We start from the raw sequence: 12,019 nt of genomic DNA on the forward strand, positions 1-12,019 counted from the left end.
CGTTGTAGAATTGTAGACTCCAACACATCTAAGAATATATTTTCAACTTTTTTATTTTGTTTGGCAAATCTTTCGTCCATAAACAGAAATGTATGGTCTCACTTCCTACTCTCACATTTTTTTGATTGAGGTAGACCAACTACTTAAATCTTTAAACTAGCAATACAAAATGTGATAGATTTCTGAAACAACATCAACGATTCTTTTGTAATGGCTCCGATGTTCAGGTTTAACCATGCAGCTTTCGGTCATGTTTTTTTATTTATTTTCTATCTCTGGTTAGTATTGTTTCCCTATAAAAATGTAGGGTTCTTAATATTTTATTTTCTCCTTATCCTTAGTCTTTTAATTGTCCTCTTCATATATGTGATTCTTATTACTTCCTTTAGATATCTGACTATACAGAAGAATGTTTCTTTTGAACTCTTATGTTCTCCTGAATGTGTTTGTATATTTGCATGTTTCTTGAAAAAAAAAGAGGCCATTTACATTCTTAAGTGTAAGTTTCATTTAAATTCTTCAGTTGCAAGTCACAAGACTCTTCTGATGTACTAACTAGTTCATTTATTATGCGTTTGTTCATTTTAGAAATTAAGTTACCTCTCAATTTTTTTCCTTGATTTGTCTCTGTAAATATTGAATGTTTTGTATTTGCAATAAATGCACCAAAATAACTTAGCCGTGTATTTAGTTAAATTCTTAATCCAGTTTATATTTATTCATACATGAAAATGTTTGATTTAAAAAATTCAATGTATTTGAACGTGCAGTTTGTACTGACAACTGCCCAATAACATTTGAAAGGGTATTTCAACATTTCTGGTTTAAACACAACTCACTTTTCACAAAATAAACCACTTTAAAATGTATTGCATAATGAACACAAGTTATTTTGATGTTATACTTTGACAGCACTTTAAACAAAACATGATAAACTGTATATGCAAAACATTTTATGCATTGTATGTTCTTTACTAACATTCTAAAATATTCTAAAACACTATAACAGTCAAAACAAGAAACATATTTACAAAAAAATAAATTTCCCTCCTTTTTTTGGAAGGTCATAAATCCTCTTAAAAATTATGATGGATATATCCATCCTAAAACCAGAAAACAACCAGAGAGAAGACACTGAATAGGGCTGCTTCCAGAACACCATCTCATCAAACATCCCTTATTTGGAGTTAATACAGCAGAAGATCTAGTCATCGAATGTGTAGTTGGGGTTGACCACCAGAGTAACATCCTCCTGGGATTCTGTTCCACTGGACTCAGCTGACCCTTTCAGACCAGACTGTGTCAGCTCAATCAGAATATAATCCTGATAAAAATAAAAGTGGATACATTTTTTTGTTAAAACACTTTTAATGTAGTCTCCATCCCACTTGTTTCCACCATAGAATAAAGAGTAAAAAGCAAATTGCGACTTTTTATCCCTCAATTCTGACTCTTTCTTGCAAATGCATGTTTACGATTCTGACTTTGTAACTCGCAATTTTAAATGTATATCTCACAATTCTGAGAAAAAGTTGCAAGTTAGAAACTCGGAGTTGCGAGAAAGTCAAAAATGCGAGGTTATATCTGGTAATTCTAGCTTTTTTTTTTCTCAGAATTGTGAGACCCAAATTTGCAATTGCGAGTTATAAAGTCCAAATTGTGAGATATAAACAATTGTGAGAAAAAATGTCACAATTGTGAGTTAAAAGGTTGCAATTACCTTTTTTTTCTGTGGTGGAAACGAGCTTCCATATATTCACATATAACTAAAAAGATGTATATCACATGAAAAGGTTTCCTTACGTAATGAACCAGTCTGTAGATCACTTTCTCTATCATTGTCTTCTTATTGATGAGTTCCAATTCTGAATCGATCTCTGATTCGATTTCCTTCAGGTACCAGTTCACAACTTCACTCTTCTTAAGTGCAGACTCGTCCTCGACTAGGAGAAATGGCACAATGCAAATTAGATTCCTCTGGGTTGTGTTTGTCTGAGCTTGTCATGTTGTAGTTTGTGATAAAAGTGCATAATAATTGCTAAAATGACAGCTTGTCAAGACTTGTACAGAGTGCTCACCTTCTTCGGCATGACGCAGATGTAGCACCAACAGGTTTGAAATGCGTTTATATTCAGCAAACGATAGTCGCAGTGAGGGTTTATCGCTTTCTCCGTTGACCCCATGACCGTTAATACCATTTGTGTGCTCGTGACCATTCACTTCCCCGTTAACAGCTTCGTTCACACCGTTAGGTGCATCATGGCCTAAACAGAGCGAGAAAAGAAATGGTTAAAAACTCTCCCAATAACGAAAGATGGCTTTCCCTTTATGCTTGCAAACGTTTTCCAGTTAAATAATTAGTTTAGATTTATCTTGAAGTTACTTCTACCGCATAGAGTAGTAGCCTGACCTTTATTCACCGATATGATGAAAATACCAATGGACGATTGACTTAAATATAAGTCAATTTAAATAATTAAAATAAATTGTAAAGACATATTGGGGCCCCCTCTGGTTGAGAACCATTGATTTAGAACCATGTTGAACACGAAAATGAGCCTGAATGAAACGTTAATGTGTCTAGAAAGAGAAGACAACTGTACCATTCATCTGATTGTCGTCTTCCTCCTCCATGGCCTCCTCTTCCTCCTGGTCCAGATTAATATCAGGAGTCTCGACCCGAATGATGGACTTGTTCAGCAGCCTGAAAGCCTCCTTGACATGCTTAGGATGAACCTAAAAAATAGAAACAGGGATATTTAAAAATGTTTTTAACTAATATCTAATAACCAAAATCATGCTCCTGCCTTTCGTTCCCACCTCATCACAGCAGTGCATCCTGGCCATGCTCTCAGAAAGACGGATCAAGCTCTCCAGCTGGCGAACTGTGATCCTCCAGGCTGATTTAGTGACTCCAGAGCCGTCCCGCTGTCTCAGACGCTTGTACTGCTCCACGATGAATTCCTCAGACTCCTTTGAGATCTGATTTCACGCACGCAGATTGAAACACAGTTAATAAATAGCTGACTTCGGCCATATTTACACCTGATATTCAATAGGGCTGGGCATTGACAAAAACATCACAATTAAATTCAATTTTGATTCATAAGCTTGTGATTCAATTCAACTCCGATCTCGATTCAACTCATTTCCACATCGATCCATTTGGATATATGGTATATAAGGTACAGGACATCAACTTTTCTCAAAGAAAAAAAAATCTCTGAACTAATACTGAAAACTATACAGTTTTCTATACAACTACACAACCCTGTTGGTTGAAACATTATTATTGAAGGTTAAAATGAGCAACTGATTTGTATAAAAACATTGAACTGTTAAAACAATGATTGAGACATGATTCATTACGGTAAGTTCTACTGTATCTTTTATTTCATGCTATAGCTAAAAGTAAAGAGGAAAAGATAATCGGCAACTACATCCATCTGCATTTCGTAATAAAATTGACATCATTTGTAGAGATGCACCGATTGATCGGCTGGTGACCGGAATTGGCAGATTTTCACGTGATCTGATTTTCAGTCTGACATATGCCGATTTTATGCCGGGTCAAATGCACTCGGGCACCGCATTATTAACATCGTGCAACATCAGCATCACACGTGCACACAATTAAGGAATCAAGGAACGCACATGCAGGAAACCTCGGGAATTACGGCCGTTTCACACCAAAAAAAAAATTTCTGCATCAAGCATGAGCGGTGAGCAGCGGTGAAGCGCGGGTTTCGGCAAGTCTATTTTTTGCTACGCTGCTCACGCTCAATTAAAGTGAAAGCACACTTTTGATGGACAAAATAAATATAATTTCAAACAAAAAGTGCCCAAAACGCACTTTTAACAAGAACTGGAGTAGGCTATGTCAGAAAAGAAAATTAAGACTCAAAAATATTTATAGAAAATGTACTCATTTAAACTTGTTTTTATTATTCAGTTTGGGTAAAAATATATGGTGTTTTATAAAAAAAAAAAGGGAAAAAAAGGAGATTATAGGTAGGCCTATAAGCTTTCTTTTAGTTTATGTAATAGCCTACACAGACAGGTACATGCCCAAATCAAACCCGAGTGTAAGTTTTTTTTAAATGTTTGCTGTCTTGTAAACATATCGAAGTATGACTGAAACGACAAGATCTTTTGGTTGTTTTTGTTGTTTACCATTTACATCCAATGGTTGTACACCTCCCCATTAACAAGCTTCAAGACGATCAAGTTTATTAATGACCAACTTCTAAAATACTGCAAGGAGATATATATGTATATATATTCTTTTTATATATTTTATTTCCATTACCTGTTTTCCCTGTTTTCAAACAAAAGTTTAGTTTGCTAAATATATTTAAACAAAAATTTGTTGGATATTGGATGTAAAAAGAAGGAAATGGTTCTTCCATAACACTGCACTTTAGATGTGTGTGAATTTCCCACACTAAGAGTAATTTATATAGGCCTAGTTCTATTTTATAGCGATTATCTGTTAAAATGTTCTATTAAAGAGAAGTTAGAAAATGTATATTTGTGTGTGCTGTAAAGTGGTTAGAAAAAATGAAATCGGAATCAGCTAAAATCGGTATTGGCAGGTCAAACTCAATGAAAAATCAATGAAGGAAATCAGCCTAGAAAATTGTAATTATGCATCTCTAATTGAGTTTCATATCAAAATGAACAAAGCACAAAGTTTTGTTGGATGGGAGGCGTGCTACAAAATAATGTTTAGTGAACTTTAGTTCCCGCATGAACTGAAAACGGCACAGACCAAAAATCAATACTTGGGATTTAAGAATCGATATGGCACAATTAAATCATTTAAAATTGAGAAATCAATATTTTTAACCCAGCCCTAGTATTCAGATTCATTTGCTCAATATTTTGTGGCAGCATCAGAAAGAATGAATATGAGTCTTCCTGTCGCTCACCTTCGGTTTGAACTGGCGAGCAAACAGCAGGTATCTGCGAATCTCATCTAGATTGTAGACACGCTCGACAGAATTCTCAATCCTGGAGTGAAGATCCACTATACGCCTGGCTATGGCATAATCTGTGACCTGAAGAGAGTGACAAGAGGCATTTACTAACAGTATAACAGCATCCTTCTGTATCCACAAACATCTTCATATGCTGTTCAGAACAAACATGCTCATACCTCATTGCAGTCGTCCACCAGGATGAAGAAGAGATCAAATCGTGACATGATGGGTGCCGACAGGTTGATGTTCTGCTTGAGAGATTTGGAGCGGTCGTAACGCCCGCTCACTGGGTTCGCCGCAGCCAAGATAGATGTGCGAGCATTCAGAGTGGCCTACAATTTGAAAAATATTTTTATGGAACAAGTATAAAATATACTTCCTATTAGGGCTAGGGTTGAGCAATATACCCGTAGACATGATAAACTAATAACTGTAAAAATATGATAAAACACAATAAAAAAAACTGTAGACTGATGGCAACATGTGTTTTTAATTACTTTAACTCATCAAAATAATTGAACCAATTTCAATTTCATTTTTTAAGTTACATCAGTTTAAGTTATGTCAAAATGAGTTGAAATAACTTTCATACTTAAAAAATAAAGGAAGCAATTGGACATACGTTTTTAAGATGACGTAGGGGGACATTTTTTACAGTGTAGAAATCTGACAACTGATACAAATTGTGGAATATTGTCTCTAACATGGTTACGTTTAGATTAGAGATGCACCGATATGAACATTTTGGCTGATAACTCTTTATATATGAGTGCCGATAACCGATATATTGGCCAATAAATCTCAATCCAAACTTTTATATAATTTTTGAGAGCCTGGTTACAAAAACATAAGTCTCACCATTAAAAGTCCCAAGCACACAATTATAATGTTCTCATTATAATTTGATGTAGCCTATGTGACTTGCGCAGCACATGTTTTAACTGTATTTTCCTTTTTTGAAGTGATTCCAATATTTCAAGCAGTTCAAAACCATCATGATGAACCGTGCACCTCTGAAGTGTCTCAGCGGAAGGAAATAATCCATTATTAATCCGCTTTAATATATCAGCCAAATTTTCTTATCGGGCCGATACAGATAACATTAAAAATGAACATGTATCGGATAGCGATATGGTGGCCGATATATCGTGCATCCCTAGTTCAGATGACATTGCAGTGTTGCATCTTCAGAAAAGTTGATCCTTTTCATTTGTTTTTATACCTTGCCAATTTAAATATTAAAGTTATTTAAACCGGTAAAGCATATTAAGACATGGAACATAATAAAATTTTGGTTCTCGCATGTCAGTTACATCTTAATAATTTTTTTTTTTTTATCTTTGACCCCTACCTTGACCCCTGCTTTGGTGATGGAGATGGTCTGCTGCTCCATGGCCTCGTGGATGGCCACTTGATCTCTCGTTTCCATCTTATCAAACTCATCAATGCAGCAAACACCCTATCGACAACACATACTATGAATATCAAATCACTTGGGTTTTACACAAATAAATAATTTGTAAAAAGATTAACTCACATTGTCAGCCAGCATGAGCGCTCCAGCTTCAATGACAAACTCGTGTGATTCCTCGTCTCTCACCACAGCAGCTGTGAGACCTGCCGCGCTGGAGGCTTTCCCGCTGGTGTAGACCGCCCGTGGACTGAACTCCTCAACATGCCTGAATAACAGCCAAACCATTGGTATTCTACTTTTTAATACACATTTCGGGCTAACATGTAAAACTAGCTGAAATGTCACTACGTTTACTTTATACCTTCTATATTTTTAACCTGTTCTAGAGTAATTACAGTAATATATAATAAATCCCGTAACAATAGCCGCTTTTCCATTACAGATTTGCTCAAAACTTTTGCGATTTTCTTTTAAATATCGATACAAATCAATTTGTGCAATTTGAACGGTAATGGAAACGCGGCTACTGTTCATGTGCTTTAGAAGTCTCACTTAAGAAACTGGCTCTTGGCTGTGCTGGGATCTCCCACGATGCAGACGTTGATGTCTCCTCTCAGAGATGTGCCCTCCATGGTGGTTTTAGGAACACCTCCAAACAGCATGAGCAAAATTCCCCGCTTTACCTCGTCATTACCTGAAAACAACACATGAATAATGTAAACCATCTTGATATTATTCAACAAGCTGTGTGGAATGGTTCATGTAGAATGCTATTTGAGATGTATACAAATCATGTATACAAATGATGTCTACATGTCAAAGACCACGTGTCTTTGTTGGCCAACAAATCTCAAGATTACTTCGGTGACAGCTATTAACTGTGCTGTTAACTATCATACAATGTAAAAAATGTCAAGTCAAAAGATAGTCAAGATTACCTAAAAGGTTTAAATCTAAAACTATTGTGTCTAAATCAACTGAACAACATTTGGTTAAACCACTAAAATTAATGTTAAAGGGCAGTTCAGGTAGAAATAGCTCTTTAAAGGGTTAGTTCACTCAAAAATGGTCATTTACTTACAGTAATTGTATTGCAAACACTTGGAATAATAAGAACCCTGGACTTTCGTTCATTTTCGAAACACAAATTAAGATAATTTTAAAGAAACCCAAGAGATTTCTGTCCATTCATTGGAAGTCCACAAAACTTGAATGAATAGATTTCATTTAGGCTTTTATTCATGTAAAATCATTGATCAAAGCACATACATAGGGCATATCAAATATGGTAAACAAAATCTCAAACGTGCTTGCGAGAGATGCTCGATTCATATGGATTACTTTTGCAATCTCTTTATGAAAAAAATGCATTAATATAGAATGGTGATTAAACTGACTGGAGCGACCTGTGCATTAAAAGGTTTTAATGCACACCTTCCAGCCAAACAGAATCAAGTGTTCATACAGACCTTAGTATAAATAGAACATAATCAACAATAATCATATTTTGATAGTGTCGATTTGTGTTTGTGCCTAACTTCGAATAAGACATATATGGCCAAAGATAGTCATAGTGACTGACCGTGAATGGTAGGGAAGAGGCTGGTGCAGAGGTTGTGATAGAGGTTTTTATCTTGACTCATCTCAAACACCTTCTCCCACTCCTGTACCGACATCTGTTTCTTAATGCTCTCTGCTGTCTGCTCCTCATCCCGGATCTCCTTACCTCCAAACTACAAACAGAGACAGCCCATTAAAATAATGGTAAGTGATAGAAAATGAGACCTCCGTGTCGAAATGTTGAGCTTGACACTTACTCTGGGATTGGTGAGGCATACGTGGCATGCCAAGAAAGCAAGTTTGTAGGAAAGTTCTCTGACGCCCAGCGCTTTAAGCCCGCGGAGACCCTCGTTCTCGTAACCCTGCACACCACCAGTACGTGTGCTGGTCTCAGCACGCACGCCTGAAACAAACATAATCGCATGATGCTAAGAATTACAAGCACTGTATTATTATCATCAGTGATGCCCGACTGGATGAGAGCTGTATACCTGGCGTGGCCAGCTGAGATACATCCGGCACAACGATGAGGGAGCCAATGAAGTCGCATTTATCACCGGCCTGTGCCGACTCCACAGCCTCAGCCCGCAGAATCACCTCCATGCTACGAGGAATGGAGCCTCGTGGCAGCTCAGCCTGGGTCTCCTGGATACGCACCTGGAATCAGGGTAAGTAAACCGTCAACGTAAACTAATAACACTAAATTGTAGATACAGTGGTCGACAAAGAGGATGGCTTGAGGCCAGTATGACAAAATGCCATCTGTTCAATCATACTGACAGAGCGCAATAAAATAGGCTTATATAAATATAACATTCAAACCTGTTATACGTTGTTTTCTGCAACTGTTATTTCTGTGTAGGGCTGCATGATTAAAGTTGGCATGAAATGAAAGTTGCAATAGTCTTTTCTTCCCTATTGTGAATAATCCGAGTGAAACGGCTTCTCGGACAAGGAAAAATTGATTTTTTTTAGGGCGGGAAGTTATTTTAATTAAAGATTACAAATAACAATACAATAAATATACATATAATAAATACTGCAATATTCCATAAAAAAATAAGAGTTTTCGGCTTATACAATTGCGGCTGTCATTTAATTAAATAAATATTTGTGCTTCAATGTGTGAAATATTACAATAATATAATTGTCAACAATAACTATTGTTATTATTATTAATAACTTATAATACCTTTAGAATGTTTGGCCAAATTGTGCAGCCATGTGGTACCTAATGGTTTTGTTCAGCTAATAATATTTTTTATCACAGTCACAATTTTTATCAGATAATAAGCAATTATATTTTTTCTACAAATCACGCAGCCCTATCCCTGTCTAAATACATAAATAATAAAAGGTATGCCTCTATTAAACTGACATTAGAAACATCTATTGACACACCTTTCCATTCTCAATAGTACTGATTTCATTATCTTAATTTTCAGTTTGCTTCTATGATGATTTTATATAAATGGCCGGAGGTTTTTATTTTATTGCAAATTGTCATGTAAAAATGTATTTTCCCTGACACTTTACTCAAAAATATGTTTCAGAAAAATGGCATACTTAACTTTTGCAGAGCCAACAGAAAAATATCCTTACAGATGAACCTGTGACATTATCAACTACACAGCACCCTTTTTTAACCTTCCCTGTAGAACACGCTTTGCACTGTGACTTCTCCTTCATTTCAAGACAGGATAGGGTGTTTACCAAAGAACGTAAAAGTATATGGTTTAAAAAACACCTGTCATACCTTCTGAAAGTCAATGAATTTGGATTTGTTTGTATCCAGGAGAAAACGTCTACGGTTGTTGCACACAGGATTGCGGCAAATGCTCGGCTGGGTGTATTTAAACTGCTGCTCCACGTCTTTGATCATTCCCTGACAGTCCAAACACAGGAAGGTCCCGCTCACCAGCTCAGGGTGAACAGGGTGAGTACGGACAACCTGTCCGCTGATGCGCACGAGTGAGCCGACTTTCACCGCGGTTAACTCACGGATCCTGCAGGAACCAAGAAGAGAACATCAGTTAGAGACGTATTTGTTCAAAATATCAAAACATCCATGTATAATTGTGTCAAATATTTTAGTTTAAAATGATTAATCAGTCATCGCATCTTAAAATTCTCTTTACTTGTGTCTGGTTGGTAGATCCTGGAAGGCAACATAGAACTCCTTGGAGACGGGAATTTCTCCATGATCCCGAGCAAAATTACGCACGGCACGGCACAGGAAGGGGTAAAGTCTAAATAAAAAATAAAAAAATATATATTTATTAAAAACAATGTGTTATCAATTTCAAAAGGCAGCTTTGTAGCTGTCAAAGCCTTTGCCAAATGCAAGTCCATTTGCAGTACATACTCATATTATACACATTCATTTGCACAATAACCGCACATCTGAGATTATGTATTTATCATTATGGGTTACATAAGAGTGCTTCAGGTTCTTTCAGGCAGATTCTCTGATCCACTCACACTTATGTTTCAAACGTAAGCATGCAATAACTTGAAAGTGCTATACCAGTATTATATCAAAACATTTCAATAATTATAAAAGCTAAACTTAAATGTTGTTACTATAGTTATAACAACTTACAATTTTAAGCATTAATATTATGATCAATGTGTACTAGTAATTAAACAGTAAGATAAGCAAAGCATATGGAGTCACACTTTATATAAGATGTCTTTAACTGTACTTAAATACAATGAACTGAATGTGTTCATGTTGTACTGCAAAACACTTTTGCTGCTTTTGAGGTGGATTACAGGTTTGGTGGTATGTTTAGGTTTAAGGGCGTGTTAAACTGTGTAATTATATATTAATTACAGCTGTAATTACATGAAATAGGTACAATGTTAAAGTGCACTGTATCAAATGATTAATTTAAGTGTATATTAGTTAAAGACACTTAATATAAAGTGGGAGAGTATATGGTGGCTTGATTCTGAAGCAATGTATGAGATTATTATTTTTTCTTTTCTTTTGGCTCCTTACAGACCTGTAGAATTCCTCCTGAATGGCGGTTGCCAGTTCTTGATTAAAGCCCTCAAGGTCAGTAAAACTGACCACGAGTGTGTTTCTCTCCGGCCGGATCAATTCCTCTGCGTCCCGCAGGTACTTGACTTCTCCATCACTATTATGAAACCTGCGAAGAGGTAAAAGTATTAGTGTAAAATTCTGATTAAGACCACAAATTAATACAAATCACTTGATCACATTATATAGTACATTATAGCAAAGATGATGCATGGTCACATCACGTGCACAAGTCTAATTAGAAAATGTGCATTGCATACAAATATATAAGTAACGTTAGTTTACATAACATGTTTCATACGCGTAACGTTACTGTACAAGCGTGTAATGTTTATTCGAATTATTGTTGTTATTCTATTTCCGGTGTCCATCGTGTAAACCTGTGATCCAGAAGAACAATAAGAAACACAGCATTTACTCACTCTTCTAAAAAAGCCTGGAATAATTTTTGGCATTTTTCCGCCAGTTCGTCCTTGATCATCTGGCCAGCATTCTGATTCGCTCCAGGTTCCAAAAGATCCATTTCAAAGCAATTGGTATTACAAAGTTATAACAATAATGTAGCCTCCGTCCCGTCTACCACACGAAGCACACGAGCTCTTGCAGAAAGTTTTCGCGCGAAATGCTGTACCATGTGATTGTTTCGCGCCACCAGGAACCAATCAGATAGATGCTTCTCTGTGCTGCCACTACAGTTGGGCCATAGTGGCCAATCAAATTCGAGCTTTCTGCCGAGGGTCGTGCCGTGGCATCAAGTTGAGGTTATATAGTTTCAGTTAATTTTAGTTCTAAATAATATAAAAATGTCAACGATTGAAACAAAATAAAAATAACATTTGGTAATGTGAAAGGGTGCAACAGGTGTTACTCGAAACGGGTGGACCTTTTTATACATTTACGTTTAATACATTTTTGATTGATCAGGTAACGTTACTTGGACCCACACGTAGTACTTGCAGGCTAAATAACAAACCTGCTATTGTAACACTTCATTATGTGTTTTACTAACGCTTCTCT

General features: G+C 36.2%; 1 protein-coding gene across 1 annotated transcript; it reads right to left on the minus strand.

The window, feature by feature from the left end:
* Positions 1 to 62: 62 nt before the first annotated feature.
* Positions 63 to 11,642, minus strand: mcm6 (minichromosome maintenance complex component 6). The gene is made up of 17 exons (XM_079628961.1): positions 11,425 to 11,642; positions 10,965 to 11,111; positions 10,095 to 10,205; positions 9,713 to 9,962; positions 8,448 to 8,613; positions 8,214 to 8,359; positions 7,979 to 8,129; positions 6,949 to 7,090; positions 6,520 to 6,661; positions 6,334 to 6,441; positions 5,159 to 5,314; positions 4,932 to 5,060; positions 2,821 to 2,982; positions 2,604 to 2,736; positions 2,079 to 2,264; positions 1,804 to 1,943; positions 63 to 1,324 (listed from the first exon to the last, which is right to left on the minus strand). Exons 1-17 carry the CDS (start codon positions 11,523 to 11,525, stop codon positions 1,205 to 1,207), a joined length of 2,490 nt encoding a protein of 829 aa, XP_079485087.1. The 5' UTR covers positions 11,526 to 11,642; the 3' UTR covers positions 63 to 1,204.
* Positions 11,643 to 12,019: the final 377 nt, after the last annotated feature.

This window comes from Phoxinus phoxinus (genome assembly GCF_949152265.1).
Source record: "Phoxinus phoxinus genome assembly, chromosome: 11".
Lineage (NCBI taxonomy): Eukaryota > Metazoa > Chordata > Actinopteri > Cypriniformes > Leuciscidae > Phoxinus > Phoxinus phoxinus.